The sequence below is a fragment of the Micropterus dolomieu genome, linkage group LG11, assembly GCF_021292245.1.
Source record: "Micropterus dolomieu isolate WLL.071019.BEF.003 ecotype Adirondacks linkage group LG11, ASM2129224v1, whole genome shotgun sequence".
NCBI lineage: Eukaryota > Metazoa > Chordata > Actinopteri > Centrarchiformes > Centrarchidae > Micropterus > Micropterus dolomieu.
In genome coordinates, this window is record NC_060160.1 from 15,881,865 (window position 1) to 15,902,825 (window position 20,961).

The 20,961-nt window shown below is 40.8% G+C and overlaps 1 protein-coding gene across 1 annotated transcript in view; it reads left to right on the forward strand.

Moving 5' to 3' along the window:
* Nucleotides 1–20,961, forward strand: part of ltk (leukocyte receptor tyrosine kinase) — an 80,082-nt gene that overhangs the window by 40,071 nt on the left and 19,050 nt on the right. Inside the window, exons 7-17 of the mRNA XM_046062127.1 lie at nucleotides 790–939; nucleotides 1,514–1,614; nucleotides 1,758–1,918; nucleotides 2,339–2,433; nucleotides 4,020–4,091; nucleotides 4,529–4,703; nucleotides 5,673–5,823; nucleotides 6,000–6,128; nucleotides 6,534–6,690; nucleotides 16,075–16,260; nucleotides 16,891–16,989. Coding sequence (XP_045918083.1) covers nucleotides 790–939; nucleotides 1,514–1,614; nucleotides 1,758–1,918; nucleotides 2,339–2,433; nucleotides 4,020–4,091; nucleotides 4,529–4,703; nucleotides 5,673–5,823; nucleotides 6,000–6,128; nucleotides 6,534–6,690; nucleotides 16,075–16,260; nucleotides 16,891–16,989 — 1,476 coding nt within the window. The remainder of the gene's footprint in view (nucleotides 1–789; nucleotides 940–1,513; nucleotides 1,615–1,757; nucleotides 1,919–2,338; nucleotides 2,434–4,019; nucleotides 4,092–4,528; nucleotides 4,704–5,672; nucleotides 5,824–5,999; nucleotides 6,129–6,533; nucleotides 6,691–16,074; nucleotides 16,261–16,890; nucleotides 16,990–20,961) is intronic.

Genomic DNA, 20,961 nt, shown 5'->3' on the forward strand with positions numbered 1-20,961 from the left:
GTATCTACATATGAAATATGCCTACCAACACCTCTACAGCTCACTATTTAATGTTTTAAATTGTTTAATCTGTGCAAAACATAAATATGAGAATTTTATTGTTGTTTTCAAGGGGAGTTACGTGCTGTAACTGCTTCTTTGCAACTACAGACACGTGCAGTAACTGCCACCAAAAGTAGGCAGAGATCCCTCACAGAAGTACTGGGCAGACTGATAAATTGTACTTGAAATAATTACATCTCCCTATAACCATAAATTTTACATATCTGTTTCTTTTATAAATTAAACAAACTAGATAACATAATCAGTTAGTGAGATGTTGGTGGGTATTTGTCACTGTAGCGAGAGCCATGCTAACTGTTTCCCTAGTTAGGCTAACTCCTGAGGTTGGTTTCTCATCTTGTTCTTGGAAAGTAAATAAGCATATTTTCCAAATGTAGATATTGTGGATGAAATGGTGTAGCTTAAAATATGTTAACCCAGTGACTCTTGGGTGTAACAGTAAACGACCCTGCGGTCAGGAAACTCCAACCTGGGGATACAGTGTAGCAAGCATGTTGTAGTACTCCACCAGAGCAGAGAGTATGAGTAAGTGTGGAGAGTAAAGGAAACACGCCCAAGCACATGGACTAACACATATTTTCACATTAAGAAACACTGCGCTCCATGAAGGATAGTATTTGTGCTTTGATGATTCCTCCAAAATGTAAGTCTTGCACTGAGAGAAGAAGAATCACGGGGCAGATCTCTGTTTTAGTGAAATACGAAAACAATCTTCCTCCTCCCCAGGTGCTCTTCCTTCTGGCTCACACTGTTCATTTGAGAAGGATGCATGTGGTTGGTCCATGTCCAATCAGCACCTGGCCTGGAGAAGGGTCGCTGGAGATGAGCTTCTGGAAAAAGAAGATATGCATGGTGTCGCGCTGCAGAGTACACCAGGTTAGCAGTGTGTGTGTGTGTGTGTGTGCAGTATATGTGAAATGAGCATGTTAACACCTCATGTTGTTACAATCCCTCATCCCATTCTGATGAATAATTGTGGTGTGGAGAGATGGAAGTAAAAAAACTCACTCAAAACAAATCTTACACTGCTTAGTGTCAAAACTCACCAGCTTTCTGTCAAACAGATTTGTTATTTATTGTTCTTTGTAGACCCTGATAATGATAGAAAGTCCTTGTTAGATTGCAACCATATGAAGTTACACCCCATGACAGCACAGAGTTCATATTGAAGTTTAAATACAGCTGCTGAACATTTCTGGGCTTATTGAGCTCAAACTGGCTTTACATTTTAACCCGGTGTTACTAACTGCTTTCATTCTTCTGAGTACAGTTTTTTAATAGGCTGCTGGTTCTCGACAAGCAACGAAACATGTTCAAAATGTACGGCTTGAAAGAATACAACAAAGACGTTCACTGTATTACTGTATCTCTGATCTCATTTATTTTGATAGCAGTTTGTTTCTTGACCTGGTTAGCGTTCTGCTGTGTCACATTTATTGTGCGCCCCCAGGGCATTTCCTGTTTCTGCAGGTAAGAGAGAGCAATTCCCTTCGAGAGGCGTCCATTCAGAGCCCCTCTTTCCCTCCCACGGTCTCTACTACTGCCTGCCAGGTCAGTTATTTAGACAGATACATTAGGTTCATAATTTAGTTTACATATTTTCCCCCCCTTCTCCTTGTGAGGCTGCTGTTTGGCAGCAAAAGATTTTGTTAATATGACAAAATCGCCAAAATGGAGTCTGTTGTTTTGTGCAGATGCGTTTCTCTCTGTACCTCTATGGGGACTTTGATGGTTCATTGCTGGTGGCCATCGAGGAGAATGGGACCACCACTGCACCACTGGTCTGGGAGAGAAATGGTCAGTGGACAGACAACTGGGAAGATGTTGCCCTGCAGCTGACTGGCCTTCATCATGGGTACGTGAAATGAAAACAAAAGGGTAGAGGAGCAGATGATTATGTAACACTGAAGTGCTACAGCAAAAGACATGCATCATCTCTTGTGTATAAAAGTTACCTTTATCACGTCCCCCCCAACGTTACCCCCAACGTTACTTCATATCATCTGTAATATTTCCTATTTCCCATGACAAAACTGAAACAGTTCTCAAGCAGCAGTGCCATTACAATTTTACAGTCATGGTGAGGAAGTCAAGCATGAGCACATACTTCATAAAATTGCTGCTTATCTAAAGAATTTATAATCATTTTGAAGATTTGATTTATTTCTTACTACAAGCTAAATTTTGTACACATTTTGGGAATTCCAGTTGTCTGTCACAGAAAGACAAAAACTATAAATCTCTAAATTCACAAATGGTGTGTGCTTTACTCCAGGTTCCACGTCAAGGTGACAGCTGTGTGGGGACAAGGCTCCAGTGCTGATGTCGCTCTCGATAACATTGCAATTGGAGCAGCCTGTTTCAACACAGGTATGGCATCATGAAACATTTGAGACACCATTTTATTATGGTTCAACAGATATTTAAGGCAATAAGTCATGGTTTACATGGTCATGCTAGTTTCTCTTTCATGAAGGGAGCCTGTGTAACATTTGAATGAAGAAATATACCTGTATTTCACATGCTGCACAAATGGTTGAATTTATGAAAACTAAAATGAAAGTTTGGCTGCTACTGTCACACTTGGTTTAGTACAAGTGGTTTCTGTTGTCTAAAGTTGAGCTGAGTCACTTATGACTGTTTTACTCTAGATGGTACCTTGTGGAATTTTTGAGCACTAGTAGGGCTTTGGAGCAATATTTTTACAAGCATCATGGGCTCATGGGCAGCACGGTACACCTTCCTGATATTCCTGAGTTGGTGGCAATAACATACAAACACACACACACATACCAACATGCCTGTTGGTCAGAAGCACTAAATGTAAACATTACTTTTCTTTCTTAGGAAAACTCCTGCTGAGCACTTCTTATACAGGCTCACTTTTTGGACTGGAAGGTTACCGATACCCAATAAAACTGAAGACTGAAGATTTGACATATATAGCATCTGCTTATGCTTCTCCTCATTACTTTTAAGATTATCTGTACACATCAAACTCAAAGAGCAGACGAGTACAGGGAGTCATCCTAACTGTTGTTGAGATTAACTGATGACTGCTGTTTTTCGCTCAGAGCTGCAGCAGTCCTCAGTCATTTGTTTGATGCCCTGGTTCAATGATTGGTGGTGACATGATGGAAACCAACATAATGCTTTACTGCAAATGCAGTGCTGCACTATGTGTGCCGACATTCCTGTGTCTGTGCATCAGACTTTGTTTTTTCATTCTTGCAATCATGTGAAAAGACATTAAAAAGAACTCTTTCTGCTTTATTGAAGTGGTCCTGGATGAATTTTATTATTTAGTGTGGCACCAGAATTGATACGCAGATGTGAAATTTGTGTTTGGTGGACTGTTTTTGTGTTATTGTGTGATTTAAGAGAAGCATGATTTAAACCTCCTAGGAGGCACAGTACGTGTTGTATGGCTGTTGCTAAGCTCCAGTTGGGCAAGACTGGAACATTTTCCAACTGATATCACGGTCAATACAGGATCCCAGTGTAACTTTAGTAAGCCATAACTTATATTAATGTGTCTCCCATATATATATATTACCTCTCTCTGAGCTGGGATCTTGTCAAGTTGGAGAGGCTTGTATGCTTTTATTTTGTTGGAACTAAATCATGGAGGCTCTTGTTGCTTATGTAAGCTCATCAATCCCCCATTGGTTTCAGGGAAGGGCCTGACAAAAGACGGCACAGAAGACCACCTGTAAAACCTTTACCTTGTACATAGAAATGGATAAATAGTGGATGAATAGGAGAAATATATTCATGATGTCAGGAATTTGTCTGAGAAAAAAATGTCTTCATCCATATTACCCGTCACTGAATTGCTCTTTATTTCCTTTGATCCGTGACACCTTTTGTCTGGATATAATTTAGTGATATGCAAATGGTTGACTGTGATTCCTTTTCTCTTTTTCTTCCCACATTGGCTCCCCGCCTCTCCTCAGATCTCAACTCTCTCCTGCCCGTGGCGGACTTGGAGGATTTCTTAAGCCCCCTTCCAGAGCCTTCGGCCTCAGGTAGTTTTCAGCTTCAGCCGTCACCATGTGAATTTCCATGACGTCCCTTGTCTGCCGAGTCATTTTAAATCCATTCTGCATGCCGAGTTTTAATACCAGGTGGTGGATTGTACCCTTGAAATTTCTCTTGATGCTTGAAGCTTTATCTACCAGAGCTGACCAGAAGCTTTTAATCCATTCTGCAGTAAGTGCTCACAGACCAGGTGGTGAATGCAACTTCCAGTTACACTCCTAGATACTGCACTATATGTGTGTTTCTGTTCTTAAATGATCGACTGTTTATCTTGGTCTGACATATTTGTTTGCATGTGTTCTTGTTTTGTTTTTTTATTATTTTGCTCCAATATACAGTACCGACATGTACCAACTCACTCAGCAATTCTAAAATTTCCCACCAGCTAATGTCAGTTCTTCTTTTCGTTGTGTCTATTTTTTAGAGGTTTCTTTGATGACATGGTGGTTTAACTCATGTGGAGCCAGTGGTCCCCATGGCCCAACCCAGGCCCAGTGTGACAGCACCTACAGGAACAAAAATGTCAGTGTTATTGTGGGGAAGGAAGGTCCCTTGAAAGGAGTCCAAACATGGAGGGTACCTGCTACTAACAGATACCTGTAAGTGATAGAGAGGATTGGTTTTGATGCTCATCCATTTGATTTTTATGCTAGAAGTCAACAGGCCAATCAGTTACTTGTTCAAGTGTAAGTAATTCTACATTTTTGTTATTGTCAACAAATCCCATGAAAAGACCAAAACAAACTTTTTGATCCTATTAACAAATATTGCCTGCATAGTCAAAACCTTTTATCTTATTCATCTGTGCCATATACCTTTTATTTTTGTTTCAAAACTATTAAAAATACATAAATCAGCCACATTGGTTCCCAGGTTTGTCTGGTTTAAATGATTGAAATATGGACTAACGCATTGCTGGTTTTGGTCTTTTCATAAGGTTTGTTGACATTGACAAAAATAGAAAATATAGCCAGTCTTGTCATATAAGAGCAGTGATTCCCAATATGCAAAATGTCACTGGCTTTATCTGGACATAAAGAGTTCCAATAAAAAAAATAAAGAAAAAACATTTTTCTGAATGTTATACATAGTTTTGTTCTGGGAGATTAGTCATTGAAGAGACAGAATTCTTCCACATGTGTTAACATCATTGTGTGACTCAGAGAGCTGGGAATGGTGACAATTTAGAGGTGTGACTGTGTGCTGTGGGACTAAATTAGTCCGGCCATGCTCAGCGTGACTGATTGTTGTCCTGCTTGATCAAGACAGCCAGTCATGGGACTTCGTTATTATACTCATGAAATGAGGCAACAGAAACGTGGCGGGGTTAATCAAAGGATTTACAGGGTGTTGCGTTACTTCGGCTAAATTATACACAGCTGTACTTCATGTCAATATCAACAAAGAGTCTGGAATGGATTGTGTTTTGTTTTTACAAATTGTAATACACATTGTCAGTACATTTACATAATACTGACATCAATTTACCCCCATACTGAGCCAGATAGGAGACAGATAGCAATTTCTTTCAGTATTTAATCCCCTTGTGGCGCAATGATCTCTCTCAGGATATCTGCCTACGGGGCTGCAGGAGGGAAAGGAGCCAAAAACCACAACAAACGCAACCACGGGGTCTTCATATCTGCCATATTTCCTCTTGAGAAAGGAGATTTACTTTACATCTTGGTGGGCCACCAGGGAGAGGACGCGTGCCCGGGGGTGAGTAGGCTGGAAGGATTTGTTGATGTTTGTGATATCCTACTGGGACATCTTTTGCCAGAGAGGGGAGACAAGAGAGTGACCTAGATAAAATCATTCTTGCCTTCTGGATTCACACTTTTCTGACGACAGCTTCTTTCTCTGAAATTCAAATGTCCCTCTCCCCTATGATGTAGAGAAATCCCCACACCCAGAAGATCTGCCTGGGTGAGTCGTCAGTGATTGAAGACAACCTCAGAGGAGAGGCCGGTGCTGAATGGGCCGGGGGAGGAGGTGGAGGAGGTGGAGCCACCTACATCTTCAAGGTGACAGAGGAAACTTTGTGTTGTTTGAATGTCATGTGTTCTTTCTGTGGGTTTGTTTGATGACTTATGTGGATTAAATGTACAAATGCACACTGATAAATGTCTGTAGGCATAATGAACTGGTTCAGCGGGGTCTCACTCTCTAATCCACGGGTTTAGATATAGATCGTACATACGTCAGAAGTCGGAAAGCCGTTGAATCATAAAATTGGCACAAGAGAGATGTTCACTTGTCACTTATTTTCTGATCTCCCATCTGTACTAAATTGGGGGTTTCCTGGGTCATTTTCAATTTGCACTATTGTCGAGTCTGATGCGTTGACAGAACTCTTTTTTCATTTCACAATGTAAAATGTTGTGATGTAAAAATTAGTGCGATTTACAGTGATGCTTCCTTACTGTCAGATGGAAGGAGGTGAGCTGGTTCCCTTGCTGATTGCAGCTGGTGGAGGAGGAAATGCCTACCTGGAGGACCCGGAGTCCAGCCTGGACTTGATACCACTGGAGCAGTATGAAAACAGCACCATAGCTCCCAGTACCAACGGTCAAACTGGCCCTGCAGGTAATATATTATAAGTTATCCTACTACCAATGTGGATGAACTATTTTGTTTAAACCATTAGTGGTATCTAGCCATAGAGACACGTTGTGTCCAGGTTTTGAATTATCTAACTTTGAGATTACTCTCTCTATGGATGGAATGCAATATTATTTGTGATGCTCACTGGATTGAAAAATTACATTAAAATATAAGTGAAAAAGAAATATACTTAAGTAGCACTTTTTTTTGGATGCACTTATCATATTTTAATTGTACTATACTAAGTGTATATTATATATTATATTTTGGAACAACTTAAAGTATGTTAAGTGTCATTTTAGAAATACTTAAAGTCAACTTTAAGATAATTGCAATATATTTTAATATGCTTAGTTGTGTTAAAATGGACCTATTTTAAGTACCTTTACTGTAATTTAAATATACTTTTTTAAATTTAACTTAAAATACCCTTAAAATAAAATAATAAATATATTTTAAATGTGTTCCCTGAACATTTTTATTAGCATTTCAGCATATTAGTAATTTATTACTAGTATACTCCAAGAGCCACTATTAATATCTTGGGAAGCTGCTTTAAGAAACCATTCAGTATGAGAATAATGCATTATTAATGCATTAAAAATATCTTGCAAAATGCCCTTTTAGCATAATAAAAACCAGTAAAAAAAGAAAGTATTTTACAACACACACACATACAGACAACTACAAAACTTTAATTTTGTGTATATTACAAAAATAAATTCCTGTACATTAAAAGGTACAGCAGCATGTATCACATCTTGACCAAAATGCCTTCACATGAAAATAAAAACAGTAAAATTATGACATATGATCAGTATTACTGAAAAGTACACTATACACATCCCATCATTAATGTTACCCATTGCTGTCAGGGCCCCGAGGCTCTGGAACAGCCTGCCTGAGGAAATCAGGTCGGCTGAGTCAGTGAACTCTTTTAAGTCCCTTCTTAAAACATACTTTTATAGGAGAGCCTTTCCCGATCTTATTTCACTTTATTTTATCCCTTTTATTTTATTCTATTTAACTAATTTTATATTTATCTTAAACGTGTATTGTAGTCTTTTCAATGTTTTCTTGCTTTTATCTTGTATTGTTTTTGTATTATTGTCTTTACACTTGTTAAAGCACTTTGTAACTTGTTTTTGAAAAGTGCCCTACAAATAAAGATTATTATTATTATTATTATTTTAATTGTGCTATACTAAGTGTATATTAAATGTTTTTTGGAACAACTTAAAGTATGTTAAGTGTCATTTTAGAAATACTTAAAGTCAACTTTAAGATAATTGCAATATATTGTAATATACTTGTTGTGTTAAAATGGACCTATTTTAAGTACCTTTACTGTAATTTCAATATACTTTCTTAAATTTAACTTAAAATACCCTTTTGTGCTATACTTGAAGAACAGTTTAAATATATTCTAAATGTGTTCCCTGAACATTTTTATTAGCATTTCAGCATATTAGTAATTTATTACTAGTATACTCCGAGAGCCACTATTAAGATCTTGGGAAGCTGCTTTATGAAACCATTCAGTATGAGAATAATTATTAATGCATTAAAAATATCTTGCAAAATGCCCTTTTAGCATAATAATAAAAACCAGTAAAAAAAAAGTATTTTACAACACACACACATACAGACAACTAAAAAACTTTAATTTTGTGTACATTGCAAAAATTCCTGTGCATTAAAAGGTACAACAGCATGTATCACATCTTGACCAAAATACCTTCAAATAAAAATAAAATCAGTAAAATGATGACATACGATCAGTATTACTGAAAAGTACACTATACACATCCCATCATTAATGTTACCCATGGGGGTCCCTCATACGGTTTGGACTGTGGGCCCGGGCTCAGATGACCTCACGGCAAGCCATCCCACTTCTGACACCATATGCGGCCAAACGCGAGAGCAGTCACCCTACCCAGATTCAAACACAGGTCTACAGGGTACCAAACATGCAACTTTGACAGCACTGCCAAAGAGCCATGCTCGTTGGTATGGCATTCCAAGCGCTTACTCAACTGTAGTGAAGCATACAGTACAAATGGTGGAACCAAACTGAAACTGAAAAATGTCACAATCCTTATCCTTGGAGTAGAGGGTCGGTATCTTTGAGTAGGACTTTTCTGTGACTGTAGACACTATGGGATTTGGAAACTGCTTTATCACACAGCATCTGTGGAAGGGAAAAGGAAATATTTTGTCTATATCAAAGCAATATTACCTTTAATTAATTAACAACTATTGTCAGATTTTTTATTTTGTTTAAAGTTGCTGAAACACAATATGACTTAATGTCTAACTGTTCTGATGCTAACTGTTTAGGTTCAGGTGCAGTGTTTCCCACAGAATGACAGCGTAAATGTGGCGGGGGAGGGGGGCGACTTTAGCAGGTGATATGCCGTATTTCGCTTGCCTGCCGAGAATTGCATGCAATTCCAAATACTGCTTTTAAAAGCTATAATTTTCTTTGTGGGGTAAATGATTCGAAATATTTCATAAACGTTTAGAGCTGTGGATATTTTATTAGCTACAGTTAGTAGAAGCAGCATTCCTTGAGATTTAGCAATAAATATGTGGTGATAACCGCAGTTGATCAATGAGCACAGCAAAGAGTCTTAAAAGGTCCTATACAGGTGGATACATAATTTGGCAAAACAGATGATGTAGGCTAATTTACCTGCCGAGATTTGCGTCCACCTCTTTTCTCAGCATAAAAGGGCGTTACCACACGCGAGGTGCATCTTCTCGGCAGGCAGGCAGAATTCGTCACAACACCCGGCGCTGCAAAACGTCGCCGTGATGTCACATCACCATGACCTAACACTACCTCGCGGGAGCAAGGCGGTGGCAGGTGCCGAATCTGGCGCACGCGGTTGTTTTTCTCTGGCTGCACAAAGTTGCAACCACTTTTTGCCTGATCATTGTTCTAAGCTCACAGTAAGCTCACGCTGATTGTGTCTGACAGCGCTGTTTTTATACCCCGCAGTCGCCTGCATCTCACATTACACTAGCCTATCAAATTGGCGAAAGTCAGCCGCAGTCATCTCGAACGCACCTATTGACTACCAGTTATGAATAGCGTGCTATCTTTGACAGCTGTAGGCCCATTCTAAAGTTAAAATAACTATCCTTATTGGCTAGGCTCTTTACATGCTGGCTAATAACTTTTTTAAAGTGTGCAGTGGTGTTCACGATACCAACCACTCAATTCGCAGACGGGTTGTTTGCATACAGGAGAGAGAGAGGGAGCGACCGAGCGAGGGGAGCGAATATGCGCTGTGCAGCACTGCAATTAAAATGGGTCGCCAAATTTGCTTGGGCGGCTGTTAATCTACCTGGGCGGCCAGCCCAAGTAAAGCCTATGTGTGGGAAACACTGAGGTGAAATGGTTTTCCACAAGGGACCCGTCCCAGTAAATGCACAGTTCTTCCATTACAACATAATCAAAAACATTACATAAACATTACTGTGCATTCAGCCAAGGAGCTGTATATGATAAAATGTTATTAAACAGGTACAAAAATAACACAAACATACAGATTTGCTTAACAACTGTTCTGTCTACATGTCATTTTACATTAACACAGCGGTCAATTTGTGAAGTACAAAAGTAGCCAATTACTTAATGTATAACAATATTTTAAATAAAATTATTTTTTCACAAGAATATTTGTTTATTTAGTCTGACCCTGTTGACATGTATTGAGAGCAAGAACAGTGATAGTATGCAGGAGCCAGAATAATAAATCGTGTGCAGGAGCCAGAATAATAAATAATTCAGTTAGGCCAGTACTTCCACCTAGTTTAGTTCTTCATTTGCATCATCATCATTTAAACTGTAATTCTATTCTTATTGCAAATCTTTATTATTATTCTTTATTTCATTTTTTTATTTTAGCTAAGGCAGGAAATTCCAGCTCTGGGTTTAGCATTAAGTTGTTTAAAGTTGGCAAAGGGAACGTTCAACTTTTAAAAGTTGAATACAGGATCTATGACCATACAAATGGACATAAAGTTGAGCAGTATTTTGCATAACTTCACAAGCTATTATATCGTGTGGTACATAAAAACACTATTTCAAGCATGTCTTAAAACAATTCTCACATACACTTGTACACTTTAACATTACTGTTATAACTGAGTTATTGGTCACTGTAATAATTCCCCCTCCATGGTTGCAGTGAAGTGAAATCTCAAAAAAACAGTGTACCTTTAGAAGATATCCACTTTTGAATTGTCTAACACAGATGCTTAGCTGATGATTCATAGTTGCTTCAGCTAAACTTTAGAATGAATTTATACAAAAATGACAACTGTGGTGTCTTTACAGACTATATGGGCAGGAATAATGATTACAGTGACCAATAACTTACTGTAAACACGGACATGTGAGTATTAAGGTAGACTATAAAAATGTGAACCTATTCTTTAGCACACAGACAGCAACATATTAGTTGCATTTATTACTCTGATAAAGACCTCACTGGTCATTTTAACAGTGCAAAAGCAGAATTGAGGGCTCATACCCACACGTGCACAGGCCTGCCTTGTTGAAATCTCATGCATCAAATTCCAGCAACAAGTTACTGAGATTGTTGATTGTTCCTGAAATTTTAGTAACATTAAAAACTGCCATACAGCAAAAAGCTACACATTACTGTAACATTAATTGTGTTTCTTTTGTAACGCGTTACTCCCAACACTGTTTAAGGCAGACGAAAGTTGCTGTCTCGATTGTGAAGCTATTAAAATGCTAACTAACGTTAGCTAACAAATATATTAATCTACGTGCTAGCATTAGCTAATGCACACCAGAGCTATCCACCAAGTAAAATATTTCCAAACCCAGAGTGAGCTCAACTTTTGTTAACTTACACAAATGTGTTGTCTTGCTAACAATAATAACTTAAACTTACCAAGAAAGACGGTTTTTGCAGGCAGTCTCTGCGTCTGTCCTCTCCTGCTTGTAACTTGCCAGTCACGCCTCTTTAGCTCTTTTCACATTTAACTTCTGCAGGGAGCTGACCGGATATTGTTCTCTTCTGTGTTCTTTTCTTATTATGTCTGTGGTGTCCACTTTCGCCAAGTCCGAGATGGTAAAGTAAAACGAAGGAAACCAGAGAAACAAAATAATTTCTTGCCAGAAATAGCTTCCCTCTCTCAACGACAGTTCACACGTTAACTTTCGTGAAGTTGACTTTCACGTTGTGTGATTGGGTTGTCGATTTGAAAACTTTGATTCTGATTGGTCCAATTGAATGCACTGCGCTAGGCGGGAGGGCACACTTCGCCCCTGTGTACACGTGTTGTTTACAAACAGAAACAAGTATAACTAGAACTGCAAGCAGTTGTAAGTGGGGTCCAAGCCTCCCGGCGCAAGCCGCCCGCCCCGGCCCCGTGGAGGGCGCGCGAGTCGGCCCGGGCTCCCCGCTGTCGTGCCACATAAGGTCCCCACGTTTGGTGTTGATGGGCCGTTCCAAACAGAGGCAAAACGTCCTGCCTTTGAAAATGCCATAGGAATGAATGGGATTTAGTGAGAGATTTCAGCTTCGCTTTTAGCACCACCTGTTGGCCGAACTGCACCAAAATTGTCATGTGTGATCAGGGCCCCATGGGGAAGAATTGCCCCAAATTTGCTATCAATCGGAGTTGTGGTTGTGGAGATGTAAAATGCATGTAAGTCTATGGGATTTTTTTGAATAGCGCCAACTAGGGGCCAACTGTACCAAATTTTGCACACCCCCTCAGGGGGGCATGCAACATAAGGTCCTCAAGTTTCGTGTCGATCGGACTTGCAGCTTCGGAGGTGTTAATTAAAATAGGTTTTGCGAAAAAAAAGTTTAGGCGGAAATGGGCCTATACCACGAGATTCAGCTCGATCCCCCGAACGTGTGGATATAAGGTTTTCGATATACGCCTTTGTAGGTGAGAGTTCCAATAGGGTTCCCAGCTCCACTGGAACTGTAAACCGTGATGCCTTGCAATCGCGGTTCCCAGCCCCATTCGGGCTTGGACCCCTAAAAATAAAAAAATAAAATAAAAATCCGAGCAAAAACAATAGGGTTCCCAGCTCCGCTGTTACTGGGAACCGCGATGCCTTGCATTCGCGGGTTCCCAGCCCACTTGGGCTTGGACCCCTAACTACATCATGATTTAAAGTATGCTTATTTCTATAAGTTGTTGTTTGTTAAGTTAACAACATGTGCTGCTTCCTTCTAGGCCAGGTTACCCTTAAGATAGAGGTCTCTGATCTCAACTAGCTATTTACCTGATTAAAAAAAATTAAAAGTAAGAAAAGAAATGAAAAAAACAGAAATAATATGCTTTTGAAAAATATATTTTAATGTTAAAAAAAATATGTTTTAAAAATCATACTTCTGGAAATCAGGCTGAAACATGTGGTAATTACATAAATAATTACAATATTTTGCAGTAGCACACATTGAAGAATGTTTGGCATAAATATATTTTTAACTCACTAAAAGTGTAATTGTTTAACAATGTACTTCCACAAAGTACACCTAAATAGTATTTACTAAGAGTTAAATAAATATATTTTTAATAAACAGACTAAAATGTTGCAAAAAAATATACTTTTATTTAAGCATATTTTTAAAAGTTTAATTAAGTATATATTTATTACCAATTTATTCAAAGTATAGTTTTGACAAGTATGTTAAAGCTCAGGAGAATATATCTTTAATATACTTGTAGTAAGCATGTTAGAAGTATGAATGTACTATATGTATACTATGTGAATTTCAAGTATATTTTCAGTGCCTTTAAGAGCACTTCTTTTTGACCTGGGTCTCTTTCCAGAATCAGTGTTCTTGTTTCTCCACAGAATGTGCAACTCTATAAGTAAGTCTATAAGTAATTTGGAGTAAGGGGAACACTGTTTTGGTCTATTCTTAGATCTTTAAAGTATTTTTAAGGTATTTCATTATTAGGTCAACAGTGGAGAGATGACAGAAAATGAAGGAAGAGAAATTTTATACATGCAATAGAGATCCCTGCCAGACTTGAACCATGTTATTGTTCATGTTTTTTAAATTTTATTTATGAACCTCAAAAATATGCAAAATCAAATTTACACTAAATGCTGGTGTTGAGTTTACCTTTTTGGGACATTTTACTGGGCTTTGTAATGGACTGTTTTGAGATCAGCAAGAATTTAATATTTCCAAAAACAAAACAAAATGTTGCAAAAATGTACTTGTCTGTTCAGATTTTATTTAAACATGTAACCCCCCCCCCCCCAAATCATTGTGACTTGATAAAGGATCCCATATTGAGAGCAACAGATTCTCAACTACTTCAGCTTTACACAACACAGTACATGCAGAATAAATATTGTTAAAAAACTAACAATAGTAGTTATTATCCCCGATGACACTAAAGTTGGCTACAGACTCAGGTACATGCTTTCCAATCACGGAAAGGTTACGTGCTGAAGTACTATAAGCCTTAGATGACGTTACTCCATGAAACTTATACACTTTTGTGTTATATCAAAAGCATGTTTTCCATTTTCCTTAAATGTAGCATTAAAATCTGCCTAAAGGGACATGTTGAAGGCCATGAGAGGATTTGTTTGTTCTGTAAACACATACACTCAAAGCGTTGGCATGCATGCATGCACTCACACAGCGGGATGTGTTTGGCCTGTGGATAATGGGATCTATGTGGATGGTATTTTTAGTATCCTGACAGGTCCTGACCTTTCAAGCAAGACATATATGGACATATGTGGGAGAGGTCTCCATTTGCTCCTGCAAAAGCCTGCTGGAACGTTTTCACAAAATCCCTTCTGACCAACAGAGTCTCAACACAGATCAGCTCATCTTATTGAAACCTCTGTGGGATTGTTTGGATAAAGATCTGAGCGTCAGTGGAAATATGTAGCTCTTAGTAGTGTGTAGAGAAGTTGTGAATGTGTGTGTGTGTGTGAGAGCTGCATGTTGAACTGTGTGGCAATTCACACAGTCACATGAGACTAGAGTTGCACTGTATATATATTTTATCGGCTTAGATTAGGGGGCTTGATCAGCTGGTGATTTAACCTGATGACTCTTTATAGTTATTTGCATTGCTGAAACGTATCCGTCTCCATCACTGCACTACAGCAAAAGTTAAATATAAAAAAGTGACAATATAACCACAGTGGTGTGGGCCTGTGGATAGGTGTAAAGTGATAAACAAAAGGCAAGTGCAACAAAGTCCTACGTTCTTGTGTATCTTTGTATGGGAGACTGGCTGTTGACCCTCTCATGTCTGCCCACCAGCTGTCTGTGAGCAAAAACAAAGAAACGCAACAACAAGACAAGCACAGGACAGAACAAGAGCTCTGTGCTGACTGTCTCCTCTCCTCTGCCCGTCTCTGCTTGCTTTACTCAGACCTCAAGCTGGAGGTCTTCCCACCATGTCAAACTTAGTCTTGACAAGACTGAGCTCATTCCTTGGAAAATCTTGCCTCCTAGAAACTCCTCGATGGCCCTGTCACACTGAACAGAGCCCGATGTGCTGGCAGAACACCCAGTTAAACTACTCTGTCTCACTGAATGATTCTGCCGCTAATTCACCGTGCTCAGGCAGACAGCCTCCAGTAACGGCTGACTAGAGCCAATGCAAGCTGATAGAAATGGCTACTGATAGGCAGCTAGAGCTCAAGAAAACAGCGCAACAGTTGATTGTTGGTGTGGTCCTGTCATGATACTGTGAACCATGCTGCCGAGACTGCCAAGTCTCGACCTTGAAAAGGTAGTATCTTCAGACTTAAAAATCTGTTTACTAGTCATGAGGTGTACTAATCAGCCTGTGAATTGTTGATGTCCTCTGTGGCTTGTGAGGAGTCTACAAAATCACAGAAGTGATATCACCCAGGTCCAAAGTTAAAGGAAGGGTGTGCTGTGTCTATTTCACCAGTTCACTTCCTCTGCAGGAAATCAAGCTAGCTTCTATTTCAGTTTCCCCATCTCTACAAAAATGTACAGCCAGCCATGTCTCCAGCCTCCGTAAGACGCTGCCGTCACTGGTGTCCTGCTTGAATTCAATATGGGGTGCAAAACATCCTGTGAAAGTATCCACAGCATTCATACTGCTAGCCAATAAACCCTCTCCAACCCTGCTCACTTACAAAAGGTGGACTGAAGTTAATCCAGATGAACAGCAGCATCGCTCCTCAAAATAAAAATTAATCTGATCAAGAATTTCTTCACGTTCAGCTCTCATCAGTGAATAATGATTTGTCCCTAGTGCTGTCTGATTTTGCAGTAATTTAGTTCCTTTCTCCTTAGTAATAGTTTTCTAAATATAATAGTGTTGCTTTGCTTTGCTTCCTTGAAGGTGGAGGTGGAGGCTGGAAAGACAGTCCCAGTCCTCACCTGAGCGCAGGGAAGTCTCTGGTGGAGGGTGCTGAGGGGGGGTCCTCGTGTTCCCTTGCCCTGTCCAAGCTCAGCTGGTCCACCTTTGGGGGTTTCGGAGGTGGAGGTGGGGCCTGCACAGCTGGAGGCGGCGGAGGAGGTTACAGAGGTAACAGTATTCTGTCAGCTACCCTTAAAATACCATGCTTTACCATTTCTAACCCCTGCACTAAAAACCAAATCCCTTTTATGTCTATTATTTTCTTCTGTCTTGTCATTTCATCCCCGACACTCTACTAAACCCCTCATATTCATCATATGTGTGGCATAACTGTCTTTCTTAAAAGATTTAATTTGATTTGGGGCTTAGTCTAAAGCAGAAGTTATGCTTGTCTGGTTGCTCTTGACTCTGAACAGAAATAACACTTTCAACTGGAAAACGTTTTGCAACGTCTAATTGTCAGTCACATTCGTGTACAGTTTTGTCAAGGACAACCTCGCAGTGCCACTGGATAGTTTGTTGCCATGGTAATCATACACATAATTATACAGTTTTCTTTGCTTTTATCCGTGAGAGACATGACTGCCTGCCTGAACCAGCAGGATGGAGGAGGTTAATAGTAAGGTCATTCAAATCTAATAATAACTTTGTGTCTTTTCGACTTTCTGCCACCAAGGTAAAAATGCAGGGTGTTGTCAAACATGGTGTTCTTCTGTAAACTGTAATAAATGGATCAGAATGGTTTCGACATAATAATACTGACAGATAGGAGAGTTCACAACATGGATTTTGTGACAGGAGGTGACGCTGCGCTGACGGATGAGATCACAGCCGATGGTCAAAATGGAGTCTCATTCATCCATCCAATGGGAGAGATTTTCCTTCATCCTCTGGCAGGTGAGAGGGACGCAACACATCACTTCATACTGAAAGTAAGACAGTGATGCGGATAGAGATAGTGTGGAGAGTGGAGTAGAAAAAATGAAGGAGAAATTGAGGAGAGTAGAGAGCAAAGAGACTCCATGTATACCTTATGTATACCGGATGGATTATGCATCTTAGTGGTGGTTAGCAGCACTGTAAAAGGTTTAAAATTTAAAAACATGACATCAATTAATAGATGAATAGAACATAAATGACAAAATGATAAAAATGAAGAAGAACAAATTCAATAATGACAAAATGAGTTGAAATTGATGTGATTTTTGTTGAACTTTTACACTTTTAAACATGCGGATTTAACAGACATGAACTCTAGTTTTTTTCAGTAGTGATATGAAGACTCAGGGACACCTTTGGAGTTATGTAACATGAAGTTACATCACTGCTTAGAGTCTCTCCAGGAACAGCTTGCGTTATAAACGTGGCTGATCCCAAAGCAAAGATGCTGTCGGTGTGAAGATTAAATCCTGAGCTCTTGGATTTTCTGTGCACTTGGTTCTCCGAGCAGTTGATCCAGTCAATACCTCAGGGTGTACCAGTGTGTGTGTGTGTGTGTGTGTGTGTGTGTGTGTGTGCTTGTACCTGTTTTTTTCTGAGACTACCAGCCATCTGATTCTCATTATTTAGCTTGAGTAAGAGGAAGTTGACTAATTCACAGCCTCATGTAGCCCGTTGCATTTGGCGCCAACAGGCAGACTTCCTTTCTCATGTGAAAGGCACTGTTGTTGTTGTTGTTGTTGTTGTTGTTGTTGTTGTTGTTGTTGTTGCTGCTGCTGCTGCTGCATGCGCTGCCAGTCACTGCCAGCGAGATCTAAACAAAGACATAACCTTTAACGCTTAGAATTAAATTCTGTAATGTAGTTAGATCATCCTTTAGTCTTTAAATGACAGATAATATACGACACACGAGGCATAAGCCTACTTCTCCTTGTATTCATAATTTGTATAAAGAAACAATGGAGCACTGTCACAGGTCGACAGATTAGAGTTATTTAGTGGAAGAGCAATGTATTAATGGAAAAGAATCGGTAGCACTTTATAACTACACACTATAAAGCATTAGTTAAGTATTAGTTAATACGGAATTCATCATTTATAAAGCATTATTCATACATTAATACGCATTAGTAAGTCATTCATAAACACAGTTATAAATGTTGTATTCTTTATTAATAAGCTCATCTATAATGTGCTTAATAATTGTATTTTCATACTTTATACATGATCGGTTCACTATTTATAAATGAAGTATTATTTTAATGACAAGCCATTTATTTATGAGTTGTTAATGGTTGTTAAGGTCATTTGGAAAGTAAAAAAAAAAGTGATGACATAGGTTAACTGCCTGTTTTTTTATACTTTCCAGAGAAAGAATATAAACAATTTCAGCATAATGCCTAAATCTACCAGTGGCAAAGCCCAAAGGATGCTACTAAGACTACTCGAAAGATGCCCCAGCTAACTTTACTGGGTAAAAGCCTCACCGTTACAGGCCTGGTACCGTTTCTCTGAGACAGATCATCTATCACTACCAGCTCATCAATGATGTGCTTAATGATTGTATTTGATAAAAAGTGTTCTTCCAATGAAAAACCATATTTATGCGCCTATGGTTCATACGATCATATAGAACATTTAAGGAAATTATTTAATAAGTATTTTCTCTCTAAAGTAAGGACTATCTAGGCCATACAAAACACTACAAATGAGATTGAAAAAAGTCTCAGTTAGGCGTCTTAAGTCTCAGCTTTATTACGGCCTGGGTTAAAACCCTTTAGTGTCGTTTTTGGACGTCTCGGCGGTCAAGTTAGCAACAATAAATACGCAACGTCCGGTTACGCCTTCAAAATAAAACTAGTGAATAACGTTTTGAAACAGACGTTAGTTGCGTTCCCCTTCGAGGGAACTCGAACTGCGTCAGTTACGACACTATGGGAATGCCTCTAGGCGTAGCAGGTCTGAACGTGAATGAAATCACTCCAATCCTATTGGTTTGTTGCTAGAACAGTAAGGTGTGACGGACTAACCGGAGTAGTATAAAGCACACCTGTACACACTCATCATTAGCTTTTTTCTATTCAGCAGGCGCTCTGTATGTTGTTTGAAGAAAGCTCCAGTCCTACAAGCAGTGAATGTCTTACCTGAAGAAGTCTACCAGCATGTCCGGCAACCAGAAATACAGAAGGTGTGTTTTTCCTTGCCCTCGGTACATCACGGATGGAGATTCTCATGAGATGTGTGTCTCATGTTTGGGGATGGAGCACGCCCGGGCAGCTCTCGAGGGGGCTGCCTGTGGCCATTGCGAAGCCCTTTCCGTGCGGGTACTGAGGTCCCGCATGGCTCTCTTTTCCAAGGATGGCCGGATGTGTTCTCCCCGTGGTGCGGGCCCTGCGGCCCCCGAGGCAGCCCGGCGGCTTCACTCATGGGGTTCACAGCATGATCTGTCGGAGGATTTCGGGACGGCTGAGGCTTTTTCCCGACCTTCATCCGCTGGCTCCGATGCTTCCTTTCTTCGTTAACACCCGTATAACCCGTTTCTCGGCTTCTCCCGCTCGCGGTTTGGATCCGGAGACACTGCAGCAATCCGACTCCGAGGAGGTGGACGTGCTCAGCGTAGTGGACGATGACTTCCGGGTGTCGGGGCGGCGTCATCAGGCGGCGCCCGACTATGACGAGCTGCTGGAGGTGGTGACTAGAGCCGTGGCTAAGCTCAACATCGACTGGCCACAGGAGGAGCAGACACCACAGGCTTGTGGTAAGCTTGATGAAAGGTTTCTTAAGCACCACGCGCCACCTCCACGCCATTCTTTCCTGATTTACATGATGAACTGAGTAAATCATGGGGCAGACCCTTCTCTACACGGTTTTCCACACCCCGATCATTGAACTACAGTAATGTGATGGGGGTTAGGGACCGTGGTTATGGGAGGATGCTTCAGGTAGAGGATGCGCTTGCGAGCTATCTCTCCCCTCGACTTGCGTCCTCCCTGGAGAAGCCGGCGTTACCATCCAAACCATGTCGCACCACATCCACGCTCATGGGGAAGGTGTACATGGCAGCGGGCCAGGCAGGTGCGAGCTTGCACACCATGGCGGTGCTTCAAGCCTACCAAGCCGACCTGCTACAGGAGATGGTTCAGAGGGGGGGTCCCTCTGAGGAAGATCTGGCGGAACTTCGTAGAACCACGAACCTGTCTCTCCGGGCCACCAAGGAAACGGCCCGCTCCATTGGCCGGTCCATGTCGGTTCTGGTGATTACAGAGCGTCACCTATGGCTCAACCTCGCGGGCATATCTGAGAAGAATAAGAGCTTCCTCCTCGATTCACCGGTGAGCACGGTGGGCCTCTTCGGTGACGCGGTGGACTCGGTGGTGGATCGGTTCCAGCACGTTAAAACGCAGGGCGAAGCGTTCTGCCAGTACCTCCCTCGGCGGTCTGCACCCAAGGCAGCTGAGGCTGCCGGGCGTAGGTCCCTTCCCTCTACGAGCTCCTACCGAGAGGAGAGGAAGCAGAGTGTCGCTTCTCGGGGGCCCCCTCGAGGAGCTGGGGCAGCAAGGCGGCGCTCTCAACCTCAGCCTTCTGAGAGACGCGATCTGAGGACCGTCATCCAGTCCCGACGGAGCTCAGGGAAGAGGTCCTGAAGACCAGGGTAGGGGAGACCCTCCTGCACCGTTCAAAACCCGCCCTCCAAAATTCAACGGGGTGGTTTGGACTGTGGTCCGCCCGGAGCAAGGTCCAGTGTTGGGACAGGAAGTTCTTACTCTGCTGAGGAAAGGGGCCGTGGAACGTGTCTCCCCCCCAGACAGAGACGGCGGCTTCTACAGCCGGTACTTCACAGTCCCCAAGAAGGACGGAGGGCTGCGCCCTATTTTGGATCTGCGGGTTTTAAACCGGTCTCTGAGGAGATTCAGGTTCAAGATGCTCACC